Here is a 27,660-nt window from a genome sequence, read left to right on the forward strand (position 1 = left end):
AAGTCAGAGAAACAGTAAAAATTTTCCTAGAGAGAACAGGTCAAAAGGGCTCAGGGAATATATAGCTAACATTTATTGAACACTTATTATGTACCAAGTATTTTTCACATTGAAACTCATTTGAAATTCTCTACAACCCCCATGAGATAGGGTCTTTTAATATTCTTCTACAAATAATTAAAGTGCATACCAAGCAAAATAAATGAGATCCATACCTAGGAATAGCCTAATGGATTTCAAAGATTTCAAAACTTTAAGGTATAGAAATAAATAGTACAAGTATCCTGACAAGAAGCAAGTTACCTGCAAAGGAAGGTGTATCAGATGAGCATTTCATTTGTCTTCTGTATGCTAGCACTACGTGTGGCTGTTAAATCCGTTAGGTAAAATACAATAAATCCATTTCCTCAGTTTAAGTGCTCAATAGCTATGCGTGGCTAGTGGCTACCGTGTTGGACAGTGCAAAATAGAACATTTCTGTTACAGTAGAAAGTTTTGTTGGACAGCACGGTGCTAAAAGATAGTGGAGTGGCATTTAGAAAACCCTGAGGAGAAAGCTGTTACAACCTAAGAATCTTAAATTGCTAAAACTTCACATAGGCAGGATAACAGAATGGCAATTTTCAGGCTTGTAATGATTGAAAGTGTGTCACTCGAGTACTTTTCTTGAAAAAATTCTACTCTTAGTATATCCGGGCAGCTGGGAAGTCAGCAACTCAGAAGCATGATGAATCAGCTTCAGAGTCCTGTTTGTTTAACCCTCTGTTTCTCAGAATAACCCAAGATACACAAAAGGGAAAATCTCCGTTCATGGCAGATCTGAAGAGAATGTCCTTCATAAGCTAAATTTCAGAGTGTCAGAGCAATGATTACAGCCTCCTACAGCTCAACTCCAGAGCTAGCCACAGAAAACAGCTTTTATTTTAAGGACAATTAATCCACTGAAACCGCTTTTGTTGAAATCGCACAGAGAATCTTCATGCCACCAAATCCAAGCTTACTTCTCAGCCCTCACTTTACTTGATCTGGACACTTTTTGGACACAGTTCATCCCTGCCTCCTTTTAGAAACACTTTGCCTGGCTTCCGCAAAAGCTCTTCCTACCTTACTGGTAGTTCCCTGTGCAGTGTCCTTTACTAGCTAGCTTAGTGCTAGGTGCGGGAGAGCTCAAGGCCCAGTCCTCAGGCCACACCTCTTGTTTTCTGTAATCATTCACCAGGAAATCATATCTAGTCTTTAAATGCCTTCTGTTAGCCGATGATGCCTTAATTTATGTCTCTCCTTCCTTCCCTAAACTGCTCTCAAATCTATCTAGCTGCCCGTGTGACATTTCTACTGCATGTGTGGTTGAAATCCATACTAAAGTTATAAAAATGAAATTCTTGGCTCCTTTCTTAACCAGAACCTGCTATTTGCTGGTGTGTCTCTTGCCAGTAAATGACACTGCTTTTCCTCCATTGGGCTGGGTTCCTAGACCTTGGAATCATCCTTTGATAACCTCCATCCATCCGTTAATTCTGGCAGTGCTCTCTTCAGAATGTGTTCTGAATCTGTCCATCTTTGTGGCCACCACCTTAGCTCAGACCATCATCATCTTTGCTTATGCTACTGCAGTAATTTAGGAACCATTCTCCTTCCCCACCCCCACCCCCCATTTTGTGCTGCAGTCGCACAACAGATAATCCCTTTAAAACAAGATAGAAATTCTGCAAGGACTTCTTCTCATTCTTAAAACAAAGCCACAGTCCTTCTACCATGGCCTACGAGGCTGTATGTATATCTGGCCTCGGCCAAATGCTCCGTCTCCTCTACCACCTTATTATGTAATTAGTCTTGTCAAATATAGCAACATTTCTACTTAGGCTGCCTGCTTGAAATACTTTCCTTTACAGGTTTGGATGACTAATTCCCTGTTTGGTCTCTGCCTAAGTTACCTCCTCAGAGAGGCTTTCTCTGACCACTCTACCTGAAATAATGCCCCACCCTCATTACTTTTATTCTCTTGTTGGTCTTTGTATTTTTCTATTTTTATTTCTGTTCTATTTATACTGCCCTGATACATTTTATATTTATTTGTTTATGTCTCCATCGCTAGCATGTATGTTCCATGAAGGCAGGGATATTTATTTACTCTTGTACCCCCAGCAGCTAGAAATGCTAGCTTGACCTAGAGTCCCTAGCATGTGGTAGGTGCTCACTCAAATATTGTGGAAGGAATGACCATCCTAAAAATGAGCAAAACAACAAGTGCACAAGATTTATAAAAAACACCAGTTTCCAGAATTAGAGGAATAAATCTTTAGTTCAAGTAAATGGAGAAAAACCTTTAATGTAGAACTTTATTTTTCAATGAGATTCATGAAAGAAATTGCATCTTTGAGAATGGAATCATGTGAAAATCTCAAATCATTGGAAAAGCATGATTACAATTATTTTAAAAAGTTTAGTAGAGACCATGAATTGCAGTGCAAATATAATTTGCACTGGTCAGGAGTATCACTTTGAACAAACTAACCTGCCTCAGCTGAGAGAAAAAGGATGAAAAAGGGAAAAGATGGGGAAAAAGAATTTTCTGGACTAAATGTCTTTTTTTTTGTAGTAGTATGTGATGTATTCCTTTTGGTTGAGAATTTTGGTGAAATCATTCATGACCAATGGAAGTTAACTTCTTTCTTTAAACCTGCCATTTACACGCTATTAAAGAATACTTGATATAAGGCAAACATCAGTCTATTAATGTTCCTAAGTACATTCAACCACCATGAGAACCTGGACATTATTCTTCTTGCTTTCATCTTTAGCTCTCCACACCTTATCAGTGATCAAGCCTTGAGAAGCCTTGCATCGTATACTTCATCAATGTATTTTAAAATCTGTACACTTCTGTCCCCTCTTTGTGTCTCCATGGTTTAGTTAATGGAACAGGTGATATTAATAAAACCAACTTTATAGGTTTGTTGTGAGGGTTAAATACCTAACATACAATAAGTGCGTTTTAGATGTTTGCTACTTATGATAATACTGTTACTGCACTGTCCTGGCTCAGATCACTGTCATTGCTTACCCCGATTTCTGGAGTGACTCCAGATTGGTCTTCAGACTTCCCTCTGCTTACCCTTCTCCCAGTTCCCACTTCTCTTCACTTCAGTCCGAGTAATCTAAAGGCACGTCTAATTGGATTACTCGTATTTAAAACAGCACAGTGAGCTCCCTTTAATCATTGGGGTAAAGTCTGTAAAATTTTCTGTAACATACCTTAATGATCTCTAACTTCTTTCTGTAAATAGGCTTCCCCTTTGTACCGGGTTTGTAGGTGAGCAGGAGGAATCCTGTCAAAACAAAGTGGAGTTGGGTGTGACTCTGCCAAGACAGATGGACAGTGAAGGGCTTTCTGGTTCTTCTAGCATGGCCATAATAATCCTAGTTTGTAAATATTTTAGGCAGATACTAATAACCAGGTGCCCATTCTAGTTAAAAAATATCTTAAGGCATGCATACATAGATGCACAAGCTTTGTGCAGTACTGCTCTGTATAATCTCCATGGAAACTATTTGGATTATATTTTGATAAGGCAACTTTAATGAGGTGATTTGCTTTGTGGTTTGAATTATGAGCCACTTAAAAGTTAGTGAACATCTAATAAAGATGGTCACTTTAGGTTTAGAATGGTCAGTTTCAAGTTCTTCATTCTAACATTATATATAACATAAATACACCAAGGCTTGTTTGTTACAATCACACCTGTAGAGTAAATGTATTAGCAACTCTTTATCTTTCTGTTCTTTGTTGCAGGAGGGTATGGTTCCATTCCATTTTATCCAAACATGATATCAGATTATCCAGGAACAAGTTAAAAAGAAGGGAGACTGGTTCCAGAACACATCTCTGGAAATTACCCTATGGACCCTGACTCTCATGGCAACATTACAATGTAGGTTCTGTATGAGCATCAATAGCCAGTGGTCTTTTTTGAGCCTATCACGTAACATGTTCCTGTTCACTGAGTCAGAGGTTGAAAAAAGGTGTTTAAAAAGGCTGTTAGCACTTACTTTATTGTTGAAAATCATAATGTAATCAAAGTGATATTTTAGTCCAGAGACCTAGGAGTACAGAATCTTAACCTGCAGCCTGAGGCTTCTTGAGTGTACAGACGGTCGCTGACTTAATGATGGTTTGACCTACGATTTTTCAGCTTTATGATGGTGCGAAGGCAATATGCATTCCTAGAAACTGAACGTTGAATTTTGATCTTTTCCTGGGCTAGCAATAGATGGTAGGGTATTTGCTCCCAGTTGGCCATGTGATCACAAGGGTAAACAGCGAATATGCTTAACAGTGATTCCGTATCTATCATATAATCATTTTGTTTTTCACTTTCAGTATAGTTATTCAATAACTTAATGAGCTATTTAACACATTATCAAAACAGACTTTGAATTAGATAATTTTCCCAATTATAGGCTAATGTAAATGGTCTGAGCACATTTAAGGTAAGCTAGGCTGAGCTACGATGTTTGGTAAGTTAGGTGCATTTACGTGCACTTCAGCTTATGATGGGTTTATTGGGCTGTAACCCCGTCTTAGGTCGAGAGTATCTGTATATGCAAAGAAGCAGCAAAGCAGGGCAGTTATGACACTTTACTACTTTGGGCTTCAGCCTCAGTCTCCAGGGAGCTTTGCTGGACCATTTGGAGAACTTTACCTAAGCTAGATTGGCCTCAATAGCCTAGAAACAGGTAAGGTTACAATGCTTGCTTCTGCTTTGTGCAGCAAAGCCCAAAGCCCAGCCAACATCTCCTGCCTATCACGTGCCTGATTCAAGGTTCATTTCTTTACATGTATTGCTTGTTTAGCCCTCAAAGCTACTCTGTGAGATAGGTATTTAAAGATGAGGAAACTGAATCTTTAAGAGCCTAGTTACTTCCTCAGGGTCTTAACAGGCAGGTGAAGTGAAGAAATGTCCAGTCTGACTTCTCATCATTTCCTGCACAGGTTTCTTATAGATACGGCCCCAAGAATGTATTACAGGTATGCTAAGACAGTGATCCCTCAGTTCCTGTGGGGTGCATGCTGAGCTGGATGGGGGGTGCTTCGCTGACTAGAGTTCCTGAGCAGACATGAACAGCCTAATCTTATCTTTACACTAGCGTGCCTTACAAACAGTGTATTCTGTGTGTGCCCTGACATGAGAAAGATCGACACACTGGCCTGCTCCACTGAAAGTAACAAGTCAGCAAGGGGGAACATTAGGCGCCAGTTCTTATAGCCATCCTCCTTTCAGCCTCTCAGGTTACGGTAATAACCCCCAGTCAGTGCCAAGTAGGCAAGAAAACTTCAGGATGGTCTGGAAGGGAGAGAGGAAGAAATGGTTGGAGCCCACTTCCCCAAGAGCAGGTGAGTAGGTCAAGCCTTACTTACTTCATAGGAGCAAGAGATTCCTAAAAGGATGGCACATACTTCACTTGCTTTTTAGGCCGAAATAAAATGTTCTTAAATCTTGAACAGAGCACTTTAGTGGAAGGGGTGGACCTGACCTTTCAGAAAAGGTAACAAAAACTTTGAGCTCCCTCTAGAGGTCAACAGTGATAAAGGAGCATCATAATGGGAAGTAACCTAAAGCTAGTCTACCCCTTCAGCAAGAAACTAGCATTTTATAGATGTATTATCCAGGAAAATACTTTCTTACATTGGGGAGTAGTTAGTTGCCTTTGAGAAGAAATTTGGGTTAATCATATTTTAATAGCTATGTGGGGTCATTCCTAAAATTCAGTGTTTGCTGTGTTATGGTATATTGAACTAATAAAGGAGAAAAGATCATGATAATAGATTGTGTCCAGACATAATAGCATGCTTTTAATTTACTTTTTTTTTTTTTTTTTTTTTTGAGAGAGGGTACGTGTGCAGGGATGAGGGTAGGCGCAGAGACAGAGGGAGAGAGAGAATCTTAAGCAGGCTCTATATCCAGGGCAGAGCCCAGTGCACGGCTGGATCTCACAACTGTGAGATCATGACCTGAGCCAAAATCAAGAGTTGGATGCTTAACCAACGGAGCCACGCAGGTACCCTCAAATTAGCATGCTTGGAGCTCTGAGTGTTGAAGCAGATCAGATCAAAATGAGAATTAATTTCTGTGCTATTGTGTGCCAGAACATTTTGACTTTAGCAGAGATAAAGGTGATGAGTATACCCACTGTGTTCTCATCCCTACCTCTCCAACATCTGAAAAGAAAAGAACAGTGAATACCAGGAGATTAATATTCTGAGGTTCAAGTTGCCAGGCATATGTTAAAACTTCTAAGAAAGCTAACATACAATTTAAGTTTTAGAACCTCAGTTGATCAAATGAGAAATCTGTTTCAGCACAAATATCTTCCTCTGGATCAGATACTTCATGGATAAGAATTAGTTATGGTGCTGACCTTTACTGTGTTTACTCCTTTTGTTCCCAGTATTGTTTATTCTTCTCTTCAGAACTCACCGAGAAAGTTCAGTTCTTAAACTTTAGTGTGTAACTATAGAATGAAGAAGTTAGAAGTCATGTTTAATTTGTGGTAATATTCAGAATATATGAAAGTTACATTTTTTTAAAGTTCCTGAAGTGCTTAAAAAAAAAACCCAGAAGGATGGGAACATCCCACAAAGGGACCCAGGAGCCAACCTGAATGCTCTCAGTGGCCAAATCTGGAATAATTTGAACAATACAGTAAACTTCATAGTATGATTATAACCCAAAATATGAAATAAATAAGTATGAGTTCATACTGATAACTAAATAAAGAAGTGGGAGAGAAAAGACAAATTTCCCCTAGAGAAGAATTCTGAATATGTAGATATTCCTCCTCAAGGCAGTAGTGCTTAATATCTCCATCCCTTAAATGTAGGCTGCGCTTAATAACTTCCTACCAGAGTACCTTACTGGGGGACGGGTACTTTATAGTGGAGAAACCTGGCAGACAGCATCATGGCCAGATAATCTAGGTTATCATCAATAAGTCCATATTGATAAGATGTAACTTCGCATGATGTAGTAAGAATGACATTTCGTCTCTGTGATCTTCCTGCCAATAAGCCATAATGGCAGTGTGGCCAGGAGAAAAACAATATCAAATTTAGGGACATGCTGTAAAGCACCTGGCCATTACTCTTCAAAACTGTCAAGGTCACCACCGAAGAGAAAGTGTCACAGACCGGAGGAAGCTAGAGACAAGATGACTAAATACAATATGGAATCCTACATGGGATCCTGGAACTGAAAAAAAGGTACTAGGGAAAGATGACTGAAATCTGAATAAAGTGTGGAGTTCAGTTAATATTCCAGTGTTGGTTCTTCATTTGTGACAGGTAAACCATAGCAATGTAAGGTGAAGGTGTATGGGAACTCTCCGTACCGTCTTTGCAACTCTTAATGTAAATCTAAAATTAGGCTAAAATTAATTTGTGGAAAATAAAGATCCAGCTCAGTTAATTCTTATGCTGTGTAGCTTTTGTTCAGTGATGTTTGAAAACTCCCCAGGTGTTTTGAAAAATGGAGAACTTCTCTGCTATGTGTATATGTATCATCACTTGCAGTTAAGTAGTTTGTGACTTTTATGTATAAAAGTGAGAAAGACCCTATCTCATAGAAGTGTAGTGAGTAGTTTCCAACGATACGAGCATATCCAGCACCATAGTTTCCTGCTGTAGCAGCGGCGGGAGTTGAGCAGAGCAGAATCATGCTTCATTGCTTCAGTCCCATTCTGTTTTCACATTGATTGGCTTATAACTTACAGAAAGTAACTTTCATTAAGTCACTATTGTTGTGAATTCCAGGTTACAAAGAAATAAATCTGAGATCAATTTTTGTCAGAGTGAGGTCCCTGACAGAGATCCATGGTCATGGGTGGAGTTAACGCAGTTTTTGCAGACGTGTTGTCTTACAGGTCTTTAATTTTCCATATTTGAAGTTTCCTGATAAAAGCACGTTATTTTTCTCCAGCCATCATTCTGTTTTCTTCCTCCCCTAAATGTATGAAGTGTCTGAATACGTGTTATATGCTCTGTGAAAGATAAATTCTCTGAAGAGAGAAATCATCTTTCAGTGTTTCTTGGCAAATGAAATTTCATTGCCAGTTTTGAAGTTCACAATTAACTTATGGTCGAATTATTTTTTTTAAGTTTATTTATTTATTTTGAGTGAATGAGTGAGTGAGAGGAGGTGCAGGGGAGGAGCAGAGAGAGACAACCCCAAGCAGGCTCCGGGCTGTCAGTGCAGAACCTGATGTGGGGCTCGCTCTCACAAACCTTGAGATCATAACCTGAGCCAAAAATCAAGAGTTGGACACTTAACTGACTGAGCCACTCGGGTGCCCCACTCGAGGTCGAATTATTAATAGCAGAGCTGAGACTACATCTCCAGGTGTCTTACTGTTTTTACCTAGTAGTTAATGAAGGGCCAAGGGAAAGTGTGAAAAGGGAGGAGGATTTAAAGAAAAATTAGAGCAAAATGTGAAAAGATATTGGCAAAATAAGAACATCTGATGTTTCCCTTGTATTCTTATTCTTCTATTCTTTAATGGTCTAGACATCAGTGAGCATCTTTATACTTTTTTTTTTTTTTTTTTTTTTTAATGTTTGGATTATTGGGGCACCTGGGTGGCTCAAGTCGGTTCAGTGTCTGACTTCAGCTCAGGTCATGATCTCACATCACAGTCCATGAGTTTGAGCCCTGTGTCGGGCTCTGTGCTGACAGCTCAGAGCCTGGAACTTGCTTTGGATTCTGTGTCTCCCTCTTTCTCTGCCCCTCCCCAGCTCGCTCTCTCTTCCTCTCTCTCTCTCAGAAGTAAATAGACATTTAAAACATTTAAAGTAAAATAAAATTTTTGGATTATTATAGTAGGATGATTTCTGGAACTGACATGAAGTTCCAAGAGAATGAATGCTTTGTGGCTGTTGGTATAAATTATGAAATAGTTTTCCAAAATAACAAGATATACTTCTCTACAGTGCAGGTAGAGCAATTTATATTTCTCCTCTAGATTAAGAGATAGAAAATGGTGTGTTATTTAAAAATTAATTTGAGGGGCACCTGGGTGTCTCAGTTGGTTAAGCATCAGACTTTGGCTCAAGTCATGATCTAGTGGTTTGTGGGTTCAAGCCCCACATCGGGCTCTGTGCTGACAGCTCAGAGCCTGGAGCCTGCTTCAGATTCTGTCTCCCCATCTCTCTCTGCCCCTCCCCTGCTCATATTCATTCATATTCATATTTTCTCTCCCTCTCTCTCAAAAATAAATAAAAAAATTAATTTGAGTGGATATTTTATTATATTTTACGAGTATTGCTCTTCTGTGAATGGTCTTCCCCATGTTGTACGAGCTGTTTTTGGAAATACAGGTATTTTTCTTAGCCACTTGTCTTTAGTTATTGTGTAAAAGTCACATTTTTCTTTCATTATCTATATATATATGCTTCTTCTGATGTATTTATACCCCTCTAGAGATCTAATATACATTTTTCCCCCCGATGGACTACATACAGAAGGGGTAAAGGATTGGGGAGAGGAAAGGTGATATTTATTTATCAGGCATTGTCATCTTTTTTTTTTTTTTTAATTTTAGTTATTCAACGTTTATTTATTTTTGAGACAGAGAGAGACAGAGCATGAACGGGGGAGGGGCAGAGAGAGAGGGAGACACAGAATCAGAAGCAGGCTCCAAGCTCCGAGCCATCAGCCCAGAGCCCGACGCGGGGCTCGAACTCAGGGACCGCGAGATCGTGACCTGAGCTGAAGTCGGATGCCCAACCGACTGAGCCACCCAGGCGCCCCTAATTTTAGTCATTCAAATAGTGTGTAGTGATAACTCATGACTTAGAGATTCATCTGTTGTCAGGGTTTTCATGTTACTCTTACGGTAATGGTTATAGGCATGTTAACCTGGTCTCCCTCCCTGTCTTGAGCTTTGGAAACAAATTCCATAATGCTCTGATTGTTTTCATTTATGTTGTGTACAAATCAGATCAAACATGCTTTATATCTTTTTTTTTTTTTATCTCCATGATATAATGTAAGCAGCATTCTTTCTCAGTACAAATAGATTTTATTTTTTTGTGCTGAGAATGTAAGGTACACATAGACAAACTTTGGAAGGATGTATACTAAAATCATAGTCTGTCAGTAATGGGGTTAAGAGTGACGATTGTCTTTTTTTTTACAGAGCAGTTTGTGTAATTAAAAGAGTTAAATCCCATTGCAGATCTTACACAAATCATAGTATACATAAATACATCTCTACCTGTTTTACAGTTTGCACATGTTTGTTGAAAGACTGTTTAGTTATTATCTACGGTTATCTCTTAGTGTCAGGTTTTTTATTCTTTAAGTTGGTTAAAATGATCACTATATTATTTTTTTAACAAAAACAAAAAACAAATATTTTCATACTTAGGTTCCTGTAAATCTTTTTAAGTATTTTTATTGCAATACTGGTTTTTATCTTTTGCCTTAGAGTTGTAAGATTATCAAGTGGTTAGTTAGAATCAGTGGTTCTTAATCTTGAGCTAATTTTATTGTGGTTAGAGAATGTGGTCTTTAAATTTGAAATTAGAATTCTTTAAGGGACTGTCTGTCGCTCAGTGTATGAGTTTTTTAATTGCATAGCTCTTTGGAAGATACATGTTCTTCTGTATTGGTATAAAGTTCTCTGTATGTGTGTATCAGTTTGATCTTTCAAGTGTGTATACTTTCTCCTCCCCTCCCCCTTCTTCCCTTCTCCCTTTTTTGATCCGTCAGGCATGGAGAGGGATGTCAGTCTTCTGCTGTAGTTACAATTTTTGTCAATTCCTTTATTTCTAAAACCCTAAAATATATATAGTAAAAATATGTGGAAAGATTCATGGCTGTTAACGTCTTTAGCTTACTTTTTATCATTATATACATATTATAAACTCTGTCATACTGAATTTCTTTTTACTTAATTTAACCAGTGGTTGGAAGCATTAGTGGCATTTACTAGGCATGGGCCAAGTGTGCTAGCTCTTTGGCAGTTTGCGGGACAATCTTGAACAAAAAAAAATCGTCCCATGGTCTGCATGACTTAGAATATTCTGCCAAATGCTTTTGGTGCTGGAAAAAACTTACTAATATTTTCTAAGCCTAAAATCTGTTTTATTTATCACATAGTATTTTGCATGGGTTTAATATATATACTGATGTGTGCTATGTAAATCAAGGGAACATTGTACTTTGAAATACTAGAATTTTACAAAGAATTCTTCATGATTTTCCAGTCACATCACCAGTGCAAGGCTGTTGATGTTTTTTGAGTTACCACTATTGTATACCTGTATAAGTCTGCATTTATAACTGATCTATTGTGATTATTCTACATAGAGTGTCGTCATGCTCACATTTACATATTGGTGGAGGGCTTTTTTATTTTGTTTTTCAGTATTTTCCACCTTTTTTTTTCTGGGACTGCAGTGATCCACATGGTAGAACACTTGATATTATCTTACAAGTCAGGTCTTTGTTCTTTTTTCCTGCTTTGCTCTTGCTTTTTTTTTTTTTCCTCCCCCCTATAATAGCCCTTTGAGTTCTTGATCTTTCCTACTGCAGTATCTAGTTGGTTAATGCCACCCAGTGTATCTTCATTTCAGGTAGTGTATTTTTCATTTCTAGATGTTCCTTGTCTTTTCTCTTACATTTCTCAACATGTTTATACTTCATTCTGTGTTCTGGAGCATATTTACAATAGTTGTTTTAAGGTTCTTGTCTGATAGGACCTTAATTCCATCATTTTTGTCATTTCGGGTCCTTCTGGTTATGGGTCACGTATTGCTGCTGCTTTACATAACTGGTGATTTTGGATTAGATGCCAAACGTTGTGAATTTACATTGTTGAGTATTGGGTTTTGTTCTAGCACATAGTTAAGTTGTTTGAGATACATTTGATTCTTTCAAAGTCTGTTTTTAGCTTTGTTAGGACAAATTCAGTCTTTTGTGTTGATGTAGTTCCACTTACTAAGGTGATGCTCTTCTGAAGACTTTACTTGGTGCTTCATTAATTATGAGGTTTCTCTACTCCAGCTGGTAGGGATCCCCTAATAGTTCTGAGCCCTCAAAAGCTTTCTAGTGGTTCTTTTCTAGGCCTTGTGCAGTGTCACCACAAATGCTCAGATTCAGTTAAAGAACCCAAGTGTCCTCTCTCTTTCTGTGCTCTGCTTCAAATTCCCCCGATTTCTGTTTTCCATAACCCCCAGTTTCTGTCTCCACAACTAAGTGAGATTGCTGCTCTGTCTGACTGCCCTGTCCAGAAAGTAAAGGGCGTTAAATATGACTCACTTCTTTCTCTTGTCTAAGGGTTCACAGTCCGACAACATTTTTGTTCCGTTTTCTAGTCCTTCCCAGCAAGAGGATGCATCCAGATTGTCTTAGTCTCTCCCTCATGGCCAGAAGCAGAAACTAACCCCTAACCCTCATTCTCACCCTCACCCACATGTCAGAGCTAATAATTATTTGCTCACCTAATACGTAGTAATTTTTGTTAATTACTACTATTGATATATACCATCTGCTAGTTTTCTGGCTGTACCCTGTTCTGTTTATTATACCACTTAGGAAATAGGGAAGACAGGTAACAAGAAATGTTGTGCCTGGTGAAATAAAAACAGACCAGTAATACTACTGTTGTCACTCGTACTGCCACCAACCACCACTCTGCCCCCAGAAGAAAGCAGTGATTTCAGCTTCCGAGAATGAAACCTGGCTGCCAGTGGTTTACAAAGAAAGGAAAGGGTTGGAAGAAATGAGAATTCCATTTTATAGAATACATTTTAATCCTTGATTTTATAAGATTTAATGAGTCAAAAACATTGTGTATATTAAGTTTTCTTACTAAAAATTTGTGCCTTTTAAGTGCTGTTGCCTGGAATTCGATCTATGCCTAAAATTGCTCTGTGTTGACTTCGGGCATAGTAGGGCAAACTGACTGATGTTCTTATAAAAAGATTAACATGGACAGTTTTTTCATTGTGAAATAACATTTTATTGGCCATAGGAAATAATCTTTTTTTTTTTTCCTTAAAAGAGGAAGTTTTTGTTCTTTGATTTTTGTTGTTTGTTGCTTTACACTGTTCAGCTAAGCAGTGGCTTGGTTGGCTGTTTCTCAGATTTTCTCTTAATTCATTGGCTTTTAGCAAGATGAAAAATAACAGACACCAATGTATTAAGAATATCTATAAATGGGGGCACCTGGGTGGCTCACTCTGTTAAGTGACCGACTTCAGCTCAGGTCATGATCTCACGGTTTGTGAGTTCGAGCCCCGCTTTGGGTTCTGTGCTGACAGCTCGGAGCCTGGAGCCTGCTTTGGATTCTGTGGCTCCCTCTCTCTCTGCCCCTCCCCCACTCATGCTCTGTCTCTGTCTTAGAAATAAATAAACATTAAAAAAAATTTTTTTTAAAGAATATCTATAAATTTGAGGGGTGCTTGGGTGCTTCAGTCGATACAGCGTCTGACCTCGGCTCAGGTCACGATCTCACAGTTCATGAGTTCGAGCCCCGCATTGGGCTCTGTGCTCACAGTTCAGAGCCTGGAGCCTGCTTCAGATTCTGTGTCTCCCCCTTTCTTGGCCCCTCCCTCACTTGTACTCTGTCTCTCTCAAAAATAAACGCTAAAAAATAATAATAATAAAGTGTGTATAAATAGAGAAAGTTGTATGCCTTTCACCCAATATTTTCCTTCCTCAGTGATTTACCTCAGTGATTTAGAGTGGGTTGACTTCTGTGGTAATATAGTATCTGGTTCTTGGCCCCTTTTTTTTTTGATAGGCTGGTGGTTAGTTTTGTTTCTAGGATTCCTCGGCCTGTCTCAAGTGTGCCTGTTAAAATTTTGTACCCTTGCTGTGAAGCTGCTTCAGTATTAAGCATTTATGACATCACTTTCTTTGGAGTTCTAGTTGTAAAATAGCCATTCCTGGGATAAGTGACCATTGTAAGAACAGATGTCGCCTTATTCCTGTTACAGTTGGCGCTAAAACACTAGTCTGTTTCTCTTCTTCCCTCCCCTTCTCTTTTCCTCCTCCCTTCTCTCTTACATGCACACAGACACACTTCTCTTTTCTTCCCCACCCTGTCACAGATTCAGTGACTGCATTATAACCAGCTATAACCAGTACTATCTTTAGCACCTTGGGGTATTATAATAAAGCCTACTGTTTTATTACTTGATTCTTGTTCTGTCTTCTGAGGATAACATAGATACAGAATCCTATCACCACCATTCCTATCCCACATCTCTTCAGTACTATTATAATGACCTCCCTGTTGACTTAATCATCTCTAGATTTTTCTCCTGTCCAGGTCACTTTAGAAGGATAAGATTTCTCCCCCATTGGAAATTAAGCACATCTTTCAGCAAGTCCCTCTTGCTTTCCAGTGCTCAGCAGGAAGGCTAGTCAGGCTAATTATACTGATCATTGACTTATCCTTTATTAAGTTACAGCCATAACAGCTCATCTAACTAACAAGAGTTGTAATTTCTTTAATTTAGGTGAATGCAACAATTTGGGAAAAAGATGAAGTAATTTAAATACTGAGCCAACTCTGCCTGTTATTCCATTGTGTGAACAGGAAAGTGAATCTGGTGTTGGTGTTAGGTGTGAGCATTTCACCAAGTTGAGAGTCAAAGAGAAGTATTTTTGGTGCAGCATGACTTTGTATGCAAATTAACTAGTTCATCTGGTGCATTAGCTAAAGAAACCATAAGCTAGCAATGCACTGGGGGAAGTTGGCTGAGCTGGACTGACAAGAGAAAGAATTTGCGTCTCCAAAGTGATGCTTGTCTGAGTGGTTTGAATTAAAGGTAATTTTTATGATGTATGGTTTTTAACCTTATTCCCTGATTTTAAAAAGAACCTGACCTTCAGGTAAGAAGTGACTCCATATATTGTGTCTGCTATTGTTAGCTTCTATTTATTTTCTCTCTCAAAGTGTACCCTAATGTACTTTAAGTGCAGGTCTCTTGTATGGTTTTAAACCTTCACTACAGAATACAGAGCACCCAATGAATGGCTTTTATGTGTGATTTCTTATTTGGCTCATTGCTTGTGCAACAGTATGTTGTTTAATATTTACATATTAAATATTTAATAATTACATTGTAGCTTTTCCAGCTTTGTTTTATTGCTGATACTTAGTTTTGTGCCGTTGTGATTGGGAAATGTACTTGGTATGATTCAAGTGTTCTTAAATTTGTCATATTCGTTAGGTCTCTTTTTTATGTGATTTAACTGGGGGATTCCCCTGTGTGTACTTGAAGAAAATGTGTATTCTGTTTTTCTTGGATGGAATGTTTTATATATATACACACACGTATATATGTATATATGTGTATATATTTATATATATGTACATATTTATATATGAATATATGTATTAGAAAAATATATACATATATTTTAAAGTATATATTTATATATTTTAGAACCCTGTATTCTTAAGTATGCTTCAAGTAAAAAATGTTGTTGAAAAAGAAAAAAAATAACTGAGGATACTCACTTAAAGCATGTCAGAGGGGAGGTGGGTGGGGGAATGGATGAAATAGGTGAAGGGGATTAAGAGTACACTTAATCTTGATGAGCAAAATAGAATGGCTTTTTAAATAATTATGTTTGTCTTTACAGATTAGTCTGATATATTCAGTTTCACACTTTTATGTTACATATACGAACACTAAATTTATTTTTTCCTCCTGATACCGCTGACCACGGTGGGCTTCTGAGATGAGGTGGTTTTTTTTGTTTTTTGTTTTTAATTTTTTTTAACATTGATTTATTATTGAGAGACAAGAGAGACACAGAGCGTGAGCATGGGAGGGGTAGGGAGAGGGAGAGACAGAATCTGAAGTAGGCTCCAGGCTCTGAGCCGTCAGCACAGACCCCGACGTGGGGCTCGAACTCACAAACTGTGAGATCATGACCTGAGCCGAAGTCGGTCGCCCAACCAACTGAGCCACCCAGGCACCCCTGGGATCAGGTTTTTAATCTGGAAGTGGGGTGCTGTCCACACCTTCTGAAATTACATGCACATTTTTGTGTACACTTAAGCATGCAGTTTTTTGGCACGACACGTGTAACTTTCAGTAGGCTCTCAGAGTATTCCAAAAAGGTAAAGTGCCTTGGACCTAGACAATGAAGGAAGCAAAGAAAGCTTTCCAAAATCAAGCTGTTCTTGGAAAAATCACTAAAAAGAAAACTATAAAATGGAGTGTTGGACAGGTTATTAGTAAAGATACGTTGATCAGTAATTTTTAAAATTGAAGATGTATAGTGTTCTTTATTATAGCAAATCAACATTCTTAAATTGTGATAGTGAGCTAATATAGGTCAGAAAATGGCCTTTCTCTTGTAAAAAAAAAAAGTTTATTTAAATTGCACATGATGAAATCTTTCCTAATTTGGCATAATGCCTTATAGTGAAGAACTTGTTAGTAACAGTGGTGAATTTTTCCAGTGTAGTTGCTTTATCTTAATACCTAATTCTGTAACTTAGATTTTTTCCCTTAGAAAAATGACTCTGGTGTCAGTAAGCAAGTGAAATACCCTATAATTTTATTTGAATTTACTGTGAAATTAGCACTGACTTTGGGTGTAAAAGGACTGCTTCTAGTAGCCTGTGTGGTGTTTGGGAGCCACAAGAAGAGCTGTCCATATTGACGGCGCATAGCACAAAGTGTTCCTGATGTGTGTGGGTTCTGTTTGCAGACTTTTGTTTGAGAGGCCATAATTTGAATATTGATTTATGACTGTTAAAATTTCATCTAAAGTTACTTTTACATTTAAAAATTTCCCCCATTTTAGTTATATCTGCCTTAGTTCCAGAGGCCACCTTTGGGTTCGCATAAAGAAGCTTATCAAAAGTATATAAGAAGGAAAATTATCAAGATAATTATTATAATGGTTAATGGTCCTATTATAAAATGTTTCACAAATTGTTGATTACACTCATGATTTTAGTGAAATACCAGTAAACCACTAGTATTTAAGTATAATTTGTATTCCTGTTACAATAGATTCATACTGATTTATTCTAGAGAGAATGTGTTTTTGGAGAACTAAAATATTCATGAAAGAACCTTAGATTTACTTATTTCTGATGGTAGGTTCATCTGTAGGCCTGGAATGTGTTAGGGAAAACATGCTAAGTTCTGTGTAAGTTGGGAAAGAAAAACTAAAATCATTTCTTCTTTGTTTTTGTTTCAATTATACAGCAGATATAATTTCTACAGTAGAATTTAATCATTCTGGAGAATTACTAGCAACAGGAGATAAAGGTGGTAGAGTCGTCATCTTTCAGCAGGAGCAGGAGGTAAGTGTTGAAAGTTTAATATATCTAAATTTCAGTTTGTTTTTGGGGCTAGAACTTGTATTGCACTCGAGTATTTCATCAGAGGATTTTGACTTTTTTTTTTTTTCCTTAATGTTTATCAAGCAGAATATCCCAATGGATAGATGGCTCTGCTTCTCTTAGCTTTGTGTGTGTGTGTGTGTGTGTGTGTGTGTGTGTGTGTGTGTGTGTTGTTTTGACTATAAAAACACAGCGCTTTGTTAGATTTGGTTAGAGAAAGGAGTGGGAAGTGGTGTTAATTCAAGATTTTAACTGGTTTTGAAGCCTTGGCCCTCATTTTTTTTCTCTTAAAACTCCATAAAGCAAAATTGCTTTGATCTCTTCTCAATGCTTAGTTTGCTTTGCGTAATTGGGGGTGGGAGGCTAGTTTAAAGAAAAAGCTGTTGAGTTATTTTGACATCAGTTCATACTAATACTGTTACTGTGGTTTAAATAAAACTGTTTTAAATGACAATTGCATGTATACCCATGTAATGTAATTTATAAGCTCAGTACCCCTTTTCAAGCTTAGTTGATTTGAAAATTGTTTTCCTTTTCTCTTTGAAGAAAGGAATTTCTCATTGCAGACTCTTGAGATTAAAGTGGGTTTTGTTTTGTTTTGGGTACAGCTTAGGCACACTTCTAAATCCGATTGACAAGATTTCTCACTAAAATTTTATGTTAAAATTTGTCACACTAGATTTTCCTTTACTCTCTCTGTCCATTCGTAGATCAAAGTTAGACATTATTTAAAATCGTCTGTTTTGAAACATCCTATCCCTGTTTATATATCCAAAAAGAGTTAAAAGTAATGTGCATAAATGGCAGGGTTTTACAAATAGATGTCTCAATCATAACAGAGAGTTAGGTTTTAAAGGATTGTGAAGTTCCTTAAATAAGCAAAGAATCTAGTAATAATACTACTACTTTGCACTTCTATAGCGCCTTTGACCTGAGGATCTCAAAGTGCTTTACAAACACTAATGAATTAATCCTCACAACACCCCAGTGAGGTAGGTAATTTAATTTTAAAAGAAATGATTAATAGTGTCTGATTAGAAGATGCACAAACACTAAATATGTCTCCTTTTATTTATTTATTTATTTTTGGTTGGAAGACAATATGAAAAGACTCCAGCTTTTCTTGACAAAGACTGTTCTTATGGGAAGGGGGGAAGCAAAATCAGTTTTCTGTTCCTATTTTCAAGCAACTAAAATCTTGACCATAGGAATCTTGAACTACTTGGAGTTGAAATGGAACCTTAGATCATTACAGTTTCCCTTTCTATTTACAAATGAGAAAGTTAGGATATTAACAGACCACTTGATTAGTGTGGCAGAACTAACAGCTAGGACTCAAAACTTCTGACGCACCATCTTTTAATATTCTTCGGTGCCTTTCACCTTAGATAACCAAAATATGAATGGTAATTTTGTTATTCAGAAGTTAGAGCTGGCATTCTCTGCCCTTGAGTGGTTTTTTTGTTTGTTTGGTTTTGGTTTTTTACTGGATGTTAATGACTGTCTACAACTTAGCTTTTGTTTTAAAGAAAGGTGTTTGGAGCTTTTGATAAATCTAGTAGGGGTTTGATAAGTGTCCTCAAAGTAATAGTTGAAGGCCGTCAGTAATACGATAAATTAGAATAAAAGATCTAACACAGAGTTACTGTAACTGCTCGAACGTTTTACTTGTATTGGCAAACAAGGCCCCAGATTTGAAGGATAGGTTTCCTTTGATTCTTTTCTGAAATTCCATTGAAGATTCTAAAGTGCTAAAATTTAAGATACATACCCTTAATAACAAGGAATGAGCAAAATGACTTTTTGAGAAGGATCATTGGTACCAAAAAAGGACTTCCTTTTTCATGTATCTGACCTTCTTAACTGCATTTAAGAATTCAGATAGATGCATTATCTAGAACCTCAGGTTAGTAGTGTATCTTGAGAATTACTTAGTACAAGTATCAGTATGTTTTAAGCGATGGATTAAATAATGATGAGGTAATAATTTACTTCTTCCTTCAAAACTTTATCTTGTTAATCTTAATTTGGTGCCTGTTACCTAATTTATTTTCCACATTTTTAAGCCCTGTCTTATATGGAGCGTGTAGTATAGGGCTGTCTTCAGGACACTCACTGCCTACGTCACTGATAATGTCTGTGCCTTACGTCTAGAGGCACCTTTGTATCAGTACCTAATATATTTAGATTAGATTTTTATGAATCCACATCTGTTACATCTGTAAAATAGTGTTCTAGTTTGGAAAGTGGGAGAGAACTTAAAGATGATCTTTTTCTAGTTTTTAGATAATCCCAGAAAAGGTTTCTATCAAAAGGTTGTATTGCTTAGTTTAATAGCAGAGCTCTAGAATTAGAACTTAGATCTCCGAATTTCAGTCCAGCTTCTTCTAACAGTTACAGCTATTAAACATACATTCCAGGGAGCACTGGTGCCTGTCCAGTGAGCCTTTCTTAGTGTCTGATAATGATGCTAGCTCCGTGTACAAAACAGTGGCATTTGCATTCTCGTGGCTTTATCTTCTCACTGGGTGGCTGGCAGGGTTCCTTTCTAAACTTCACTTGACTGGCACGGCAGACTGACACCTTTAACTCACCGTTCTGTCTCACTTCTTTTACCCTTCAAGTGTGGCTGATCCCCTTCCTGTCATCCTGTCGGTTACCTCTTGCTGCCTGTCCATCTGTTCCACAGTCAAAGAAACTGGGTAGTCATTTAGAGGGCTGTGATTCAGTTCGAGTATATTTCACCCTGGTGATGCTAAAACATGTTTTGCTGTCATTTAATACTATTTTTATAACTAATACGTTCCTATAGTTTTCTGTTTGACAGAATCTCTGTGATAGAAGCAGGTCGGGTAGGGAAATTAAGGCCCACGAGTAAGGTGATTTCCATGAGGCATTCCACTTGTCCTGTGGTCAGTAAGTGTTGATACCCAGTCCGGTGTTTATAGCATGTCCTAAAATAGGTGAACACTCTTACTGTTTTCATAACTTTTATGTAATAGCTTTTGACAACCAAGTAGATGGCAGGATATATTCTTGTTGATAATGAAAATATTAATAGTTTTTCTTGGGAGATTCCAAGTAACTGTTAGACTAGGTGGTGTTGGTGTTCTGTATTTTGTAGAGGATCTTTCGTTTTATGGGTATTCAAATTAGGTGGGCGGCAGTTGTTGAAATTGCTGATTTTTCTTTTGACTTTGGATTGCTCAGACCTTCACTTTTCTCTGAGGCTTTCTGATTGATATAGGTTAAAGTGTGTGTAGGGGGGAGATTTTTTTTTTAAGGGACAATTAAGGAGAAAGGTGAGAAGGGAGATGTTCCTTTTTTACATTTCTTCCTAGATTATTATATAGAGCCTTTGTTTTCTGTGTTCTAGGAGTGCTAGTAACTTTCTAGGCTTTTTCTCATTTTTTGTTGTTCTTAATGTGACATTCCCAAAACTCCTTAACAAGATATAGAAGAAATCTTAGAAATCATGTTTATCACAAAAGATGTGTAGGGGGTTAGGGCATCTGGGTGCTTCAGTTGTTAAGCTTGATGTCGGCTCAAGCACATGATCTCACAGTTGTGAGATCAAGCCCCCTGTGTCAGGCTCCATGCCAAGCATGGAGCCTGCTCTTTAAATTCTCTCCCTCTCCCCGTCCCCTTTTTGTGTGAGTGCACTCTCACTCTCCCTCTCTCTCCCTCTCCAATAAAAAAAAAAAAAAATGGGTAGGGGTTTAATATGTATTTTCTTTGTAAATTATTTGGAAAGACTAGAATGGAGCTCAAAATCACCAAGATGTTGTTAAGGGCGCCCAAGTGGCTCAGTCATTGGAGCGTCCAACTCCTGAATTCGGCCAGGTCATGAGGTTTATCAGTTTGAGCCCCACGTGGGGCTCCGTGCTGACAGTATAGAACCTGCTTGGGATTGTCTCTCTCTCTCTGCCCCTCCCCCACTTGCTCTTTCTCTCTCTCAAAATAAATAAACTTAAAAAAAAAACAAGATTTGTTTTTAACAGATTCAGTATCATCCATACAAAGGGGTTGTTGATTTACTTTGATGTTTAAGTGAAGAGAGAACCCACTTTTCTAGGGTGATGTGGCAGCATTCGCTTTACATAGTATTTACTGAGCAGCAATCAGAACAGCAAATTTAGCAGTGTTGGTGAGAAATGATCGAAGGAACCAAATCTGTATAGCCAGGAGAAGAGACTGTGTAGAGTCTTGATATTTAGGGATTTATGTGGGAAGAATTGATTAGTTTCTTTTGTATATGGAAATAAATACACAAGATCTGGATGCCCATCTGTCAGGAATATTATAGAAAGAATACATGAGAAGTTCAAGAAAATCCAGTGTGGTTTATTCTAAATCAAAGTATCTATAAAATAAGGTTTCTTCTCTTAGCTACTGGGCTTAACTGTCTTCATTTTTCATTCAGTCTTTGATCTAAGTTTTGTGTTTTTCAAAGAATAAAATGTTAGAATCGCCTGGGAACATGCATTTCAAATGCAGATTACTGGACTGTGTCTCATACCCACTAAATCAGAATGTCTGGAGGCCCGAGATCCCACTTTTACTTTTTTTAAAAGTCCTTTGGGGACCTCATTTGATAGAAAATGTCGAATTGAAATTCTCTGCATTCCAGTACCAGGATAAGGATAAAAGCTCCATAATACAGCTTCAAGTTTATATCTAAAAATACATTTAAACAGATAGATCTTAAATGTATTTAAGATACATTAAATGTAAATACCTTTAAGATAGATCACATGATACATACAGAAAAATGCACAGAATCACAAGTGTACAGTTCTATAAATTTTCACAAAACAAACACACTTGTGTAATTCTTCCCTGGATCAAGAAATGGGATATTACTGGCACTTTAGAGGCCTTCTTTGTCCTTCCTGTTACCACTACCCTCCTCTACCAGAGATAACTGTGAAATTTGTTTTGCCCATATTGAGATTTATTTGTATATGGTGCATTCACAGAAATTAAGTGCTAAAATTTATAAGCTTTTGCAGGGGTTCTCAACCTTTGGTGTCATGGATTTCATCAGTAGCCTGGTCAGTTCTGTGGACTTCTCAGAATGTTTTAATTGTATATAATAACATAGGATTAGGAAGGAAACTATATTGAAAAATACGTTTCAAAGTGTTTTTAAAAACACTTATTACTGAGTAATAAGTGTTTTTTGTGGGGTGCCTGGGTGGCTCAATCAATTGTCTGACTTCGGCTCAAGTCATGATCTCACGGTTTGTGAGTTCGAGCCCCGCGTTGGGCTCTGTGCTGACAGCTCAGAGCCTGGAGTCTGCTTCGGATTCTGTGTCTCCCTCTCTCTCTGCCCCTCCCCCACTCACGCTCTGTCTCTCAAAAATAAACAAACATAAAAATATTTTAAAAATTGAAAAAGTAAATAAAATTAAAAACAAAAGTTTTTGTGGATAACAACTGGGGTGTGATTTAAAAACATGTCATGTCTATAGTGACAAAGTGATGGAGGCTGCTAATATGGTGTTTTATCACCTATATCCATAAATGAAAGAAATGCTGAATTTCAGCTAGACATTAGTAGGAAAAAATATTTAAATTTCCACCACATCCAGGTTCACAAAATCCCTGGGTTTCATCCATGGATAGGTAGTATATGGGCCCCAAATTTACAGTCCCTGGTAAAGCAGTCTCTTTTTACCAATAAAAAGACTGGGGTCCCAGACAGTAGGTTAATAAAGAGATGAACCCTTAATTCTAGAATCCACATGTCTTGTTTCTCTGCCACAGTCGCAAAATCTTATTTAATCTTCACAGCAAAATAATGAAGATGTGTGCACACCTCCTGTGTTTCAATTTATTACCAATTTATGGATGAGTTGAGATTAGAGAAGATAACTTTTCTAAGATCACATAGCTAGTGAAGTCGGTAATAGTTAATTTCTGCATAAATTGGAATGAATATCCACAACGCTGCATATTGTTTAACATATGAAAAAAAATCTGACTTCTCTAAGTAATGAGCCTAAGTGATACAAGTCACACAGGAAAATCAGTTTCATTACTTTATCGTAATGGGGAAAATACTTGATCTTGACTTTTTAATAGTAGCCATTAACAAATGATGTCTTCTCTGTGGTAGGATTAAGGAGGGAAAAGTTAGAGTTTGGATTGAGAGTTTAAATACCTCATTTCTATTTGTTCATGAATTCATCCAGCCACCTCTCTTGTTCAGCCGTCTATTGTCCACATTTCTATCCAACCAGCTGTCAAACACATGTCACCTACCTACTAATCTTTTGAGGTTCCAGCTCAAAGAATTCAAAATTCAAAAGAATTATATTTTCCAGAAGTGAAGTATCAGTTTAAAGTACCATTTCTGATTGCTAAGCGTTATCAGTATGAATGTCACTAAACAACTGTTAGACAAAGTAGGATTCTTCTAAATGTTATTTTTCATAACACTGGATGAGATCTTGAAAGGATGTTTTTGACATATTAAAGTAATTTTTTCACTTTACCTGTTGCCCAGAAATTTGAATTGTCCATATTTCTTATATTGTCCCCCCAGAATCCAAACAACAAAAAACAAATCCAAATCTGTGAAACTAATAATACCCAGTAATTTTAGAATTTACTTTTTCTTCTCTCTGCCATCTTCTCAACCTCACACATACAACACTTCTTAATTGTATTTTTCTCACAAGTAATTTCTCCCTCTTAATTAAAAACATCATATTCACTGTAGATAATTTAGGAGACATGGACAGGGGGCAAGAAAGTACCTATAACTCCACCAAACAAAACCCAACACTTTTGGTGTGTATTAAAGATTTGTCTTTCTAAAATGAGATTATATTTAGGGTGGTATGTTATTTTTCCTCACATACTGTATGTAAAGACCTTTCATGTTGTTAAAGATTCTAAATCCTCATCTTTAATGATTACATGATACTCCATTACAGACATGTACTGAAGTTTATTTAATGTAATCTCTATTGTTAGATATTACCTAGATTGTTTATTTCTTGCTTTCTGATCTTTTTTTTTTCTTTTTCTGTTATGAATAACACTATAAAAACATTCTTGTAGTTGAAACTTTGAAGCACCTATTACTTCTTTAGAACCTTCTAGAAGTTAAGTAGCTGGATCTAAGGTTGTGAGCATTTTTAAGTTATATTGGCCAATTCTCTTCCAGTAAACTTTACGAATTTATACTTGAACCAAAAATTTCTAAATACAGAGAAGAAATAAAATCGACAAATTGGTGATTAAAAAAGGTATTTTTACTGGATTTTAGTTTTACCTAAACTTTTGATACTTCCAGTAATTAAAATTGTTTCCAGGTACATAAAAATATGTCCTGTTTTTCTGATGGTGTATTTAATAAATTGATTTGTTATAGGCCATGTATTGCGAGGAGAGTAAGTTCTTTCAGGAGGCTGTGTTTCTCAGTTTTGTAGATTGGCTGCCTTTAAGTTTCGTTTACTTTTTCTGTTTGTGTTTGCTGGTTTCCTGCCTCTAAATTATTTAGACATTTACCCATATTTCATATTTTCCCATTTCAATTCAATATCTGATTGAAATTTATTACTCTGCTTTATGTAATTTAGAGATCTTCCCCTCCTCTACCTTCCCTACCCACCCCCAAACTGACAGGCAGGTTATTCCAACATACATACTGATAATCTTTTTACAATGACTATTTTAAATGCATCTGTATCAGACAGAACATTATTTTATAGAGTTATATCTAGTCTTTACTGTATTTTACTTTTTCAGTACCTTAAGTGTGTTGAACTAATCTTTTTTATTTTTTCCATATTGTAATTGAGCTGTATATACAGGTTTCAGAATTTATTGAAGTTGGTTTCTTTCTCAAATAACTCCTTTTGCTCTTTTCAAAATAAATAACTTGGTCAGAATACAGGGTGTTGCAGGTTTCCTAATTTGAGAAACTAACATTCGGCTTTTTGGATTGCAGGCCATTGTATGTTTAGCCATATCATGTTGTGTCTAAATAATGTGGATCGATTGGACATTAAAGATGTGGGGTCCATCTGCTGTTGGTTAAGCAGTCCAACTCTTGATTTCGGCTGAGGTCATGATCTCACGGTTTGTCAGATTGAGCTGAGCCTCGTGTCATCACAGAGCCTACTTGGGATTCATTTTCTCTCTCTCTCTCTCTCTCTCTCTCTCAAAATAAACAAACATTCAGAATCATTTCATCTCATGAATAAAGACCAGTCTGTGTGTTAATCTTGTTTAGAGAGGAAACCAACTCCGTAAGAGTCTAAGTTGTCTAAAGTGTGTGTTGCTTAGTATAGTATATAATAGGCATTCAGCGAAGGGGCACAACTATTTAATAAGAGCTGAAAAATCTTGAAATATTCCACCACCATCATTGTGATCAGAAAATGATAGAAATTTCTTTTTTTGTTGTTGTTTTCTGTTTACATCGATTGTGTTTTATCTTGCTTTATTCTAGAAAGTTCCATATATTTGCATTGATAGTGGTTTGTTAATCAGATATGAATTGATTTTGTTTTCTACCATTTCTGTCATTTCACAAGACTCAAACTTTTTTTTTCTTTTAGTTTTTTTAATGTTTACTTTTTTAAGAGAGAGGGAGAACACAAGAGTCAACATGAACAGGGGAGGGGCAGAGAGAGAGAGAGGAAGAGACAGAATCAGAAACAGGCTCCAGGTTCTGAGCTGTCCGCACAGAGCCCCACGTAGGGCTTAAACCTGCAAACGGTGAGATCATGACCTGAACCGAAGTCGGACTCTTAACCGACGAGTCACCTAGCCACCCTACAAGAGTCAAACTCTTTTAAACCACTTTGAAATAAAAAGCAAATGTTTGCTTGTTACAAATATATTACAAGATTAAAGAATCATTAATAAACACTAAATTTTATTAGTGTTCTATTTAGCAGCTTAAAAAATATCCATTGTCACTTATATGAGTTACAGTAAAATACATTTTTAATTTTTTCTAAAGTGTGTTATGTTTTGTTCAAGGAACAAAGTAAGTCCTACCTTTTCATAAAGTTTCTTTTAAAAGAAGGAAGTTATTAGTAAAAGCACAGTGCAGTTATTTATATTTAGAATTAGCTGTTACAGAATGTCAAATGATGTTCTTTCAGAGATTGTTTTTAATTCTTGATTATTCTTAATAGGTTTATCATGAAAAGTATGAAAACTATCATTTTCACAAAGAAAAAGATAAAAATACAAAATCATCCCATCTCAGGGGCACCTGGGTGGCTCAGTCTGATAAGCATCCGACTCTTGATTTCAGCTCAGGTCATGATCTCATGGTTTGTGAGATGGAACTGAGCCCCTTGTCAACACAAAGACTACTTGGGGGCCCCCCCCCCCCCCCCCCCCCCCCCAAACATTCAGAATCATCTCATCTCATCTCATGAATAAAGACCAATCTGTGTCTGTGTGCATTCTGGGTATTTTTGTTTTGCAGAATTAGAATCATGTTGCACATGCGACTCCATAAGTTTTTGTATCTGTTGATGTTGATCAGGTTAATTTCAGTCAAGGAGGTGAAGAAACTGGGCAATAATTGAGTGGAAAGGAGTGCATGTGTAGTGTGGAAGAACATGTCCAGTCTGCTTTTATAACTTAAGTGACAAAAGTTAAATGAACATGGAGCTTGTGGGAGCTATAGAAGACGAGTAGCAGGAAGCATTGTGCTTGATTAAGTTAATATGGTTGAGACACACTGATCTGCTGTTGAATGTAATTGGCTCTATAGTATTTCATAATTTACTTGATTTGATGGATATTGAGGTTGTTTATGCATTAAGTTGTTCATACATCTTTGCAGGCATGGTTTTCCATGAGATTATACTTTTGAAGTGGAATTGTTGAATATCTACATTTTTTAAGGCTTTCAATAAGTATTGACAAATTATCCTCCAGAGAAGCTGTGTAAATATTTATACTTCTTCTGGTAGTATATGACTTGAACCATATTCTCATCATTAAAACGATGGTCATTATCACATTTTTTATTCGTCTAAGGACCAAACATTATTCTTCAATTTTGATTACTAACAATAATGAGCAGTTCTACATATATTTACTGACCATGTGTTATATAAATTGCCAACTTTTGACCTTTGTCATCTTTCAAGGAAAGGTATTGATATTCTTTTCTAGTGATTTTTTTTTTATTTAAAAATTTTTTTTGTTTTTTACATTTAGAGACAGAGCACAAGTGGGGGAGGGGCAGAGAGAGAAGGAGACACAGAATCCCAAACAGGCTCCAGTCTCTGAGCAAGT

General features: G+C 37.0%; 1 protein-coding gene across 3 annotated transcripts in view; it reads left to right on the forward strand.

Annotated features, from left to right (window-relative positions):
* The window catches only part of PPP2R2A (protein phosphatase 2 regulatory subunit Balpha), an 84,791-nt gene that overhangs the window by 31,688 nt on the left and 25,443 nt on the right, over positions 1 to 27,660 (forward strand). The window contains exons 2-3 of one of the 3 annotated variants that reach the window (XM_049631616.1): positions 3,794 to 3,932; positions 17,243 to 17,340. In XM_049631616.1, the coding sequence (XP_049487573.1) occupies positions 3,917 to 3,932; positions 17,243 to 17,340 (114 nt within the window). In that variant the 5' untranslated portion in view covers positions 3,794 to 3,916. The remainder of the gene's footprint in view (positions 1 to 3,793; positions 3,933 to 17,242; positions 17,341 to 27,660) is intronic. The other 2 variants (XM_049631615.1, XM_049631614.1) reach the window with 2 other exon arrangements.

Source organism: Panthera uncia, chromosome B1 (genome assembly GCF_023721935.1).
Source record: "Panthera uncia isolate 11264 chromosome B1, Puncia_PCG_1.0, whole genome shotgun sequence".
Taxonomy (NCBI): Eukaryota; Metazoa; Chordata; class Mammalia; order Carnivora; family Felidae; genus Panthera; species Panthera uncia.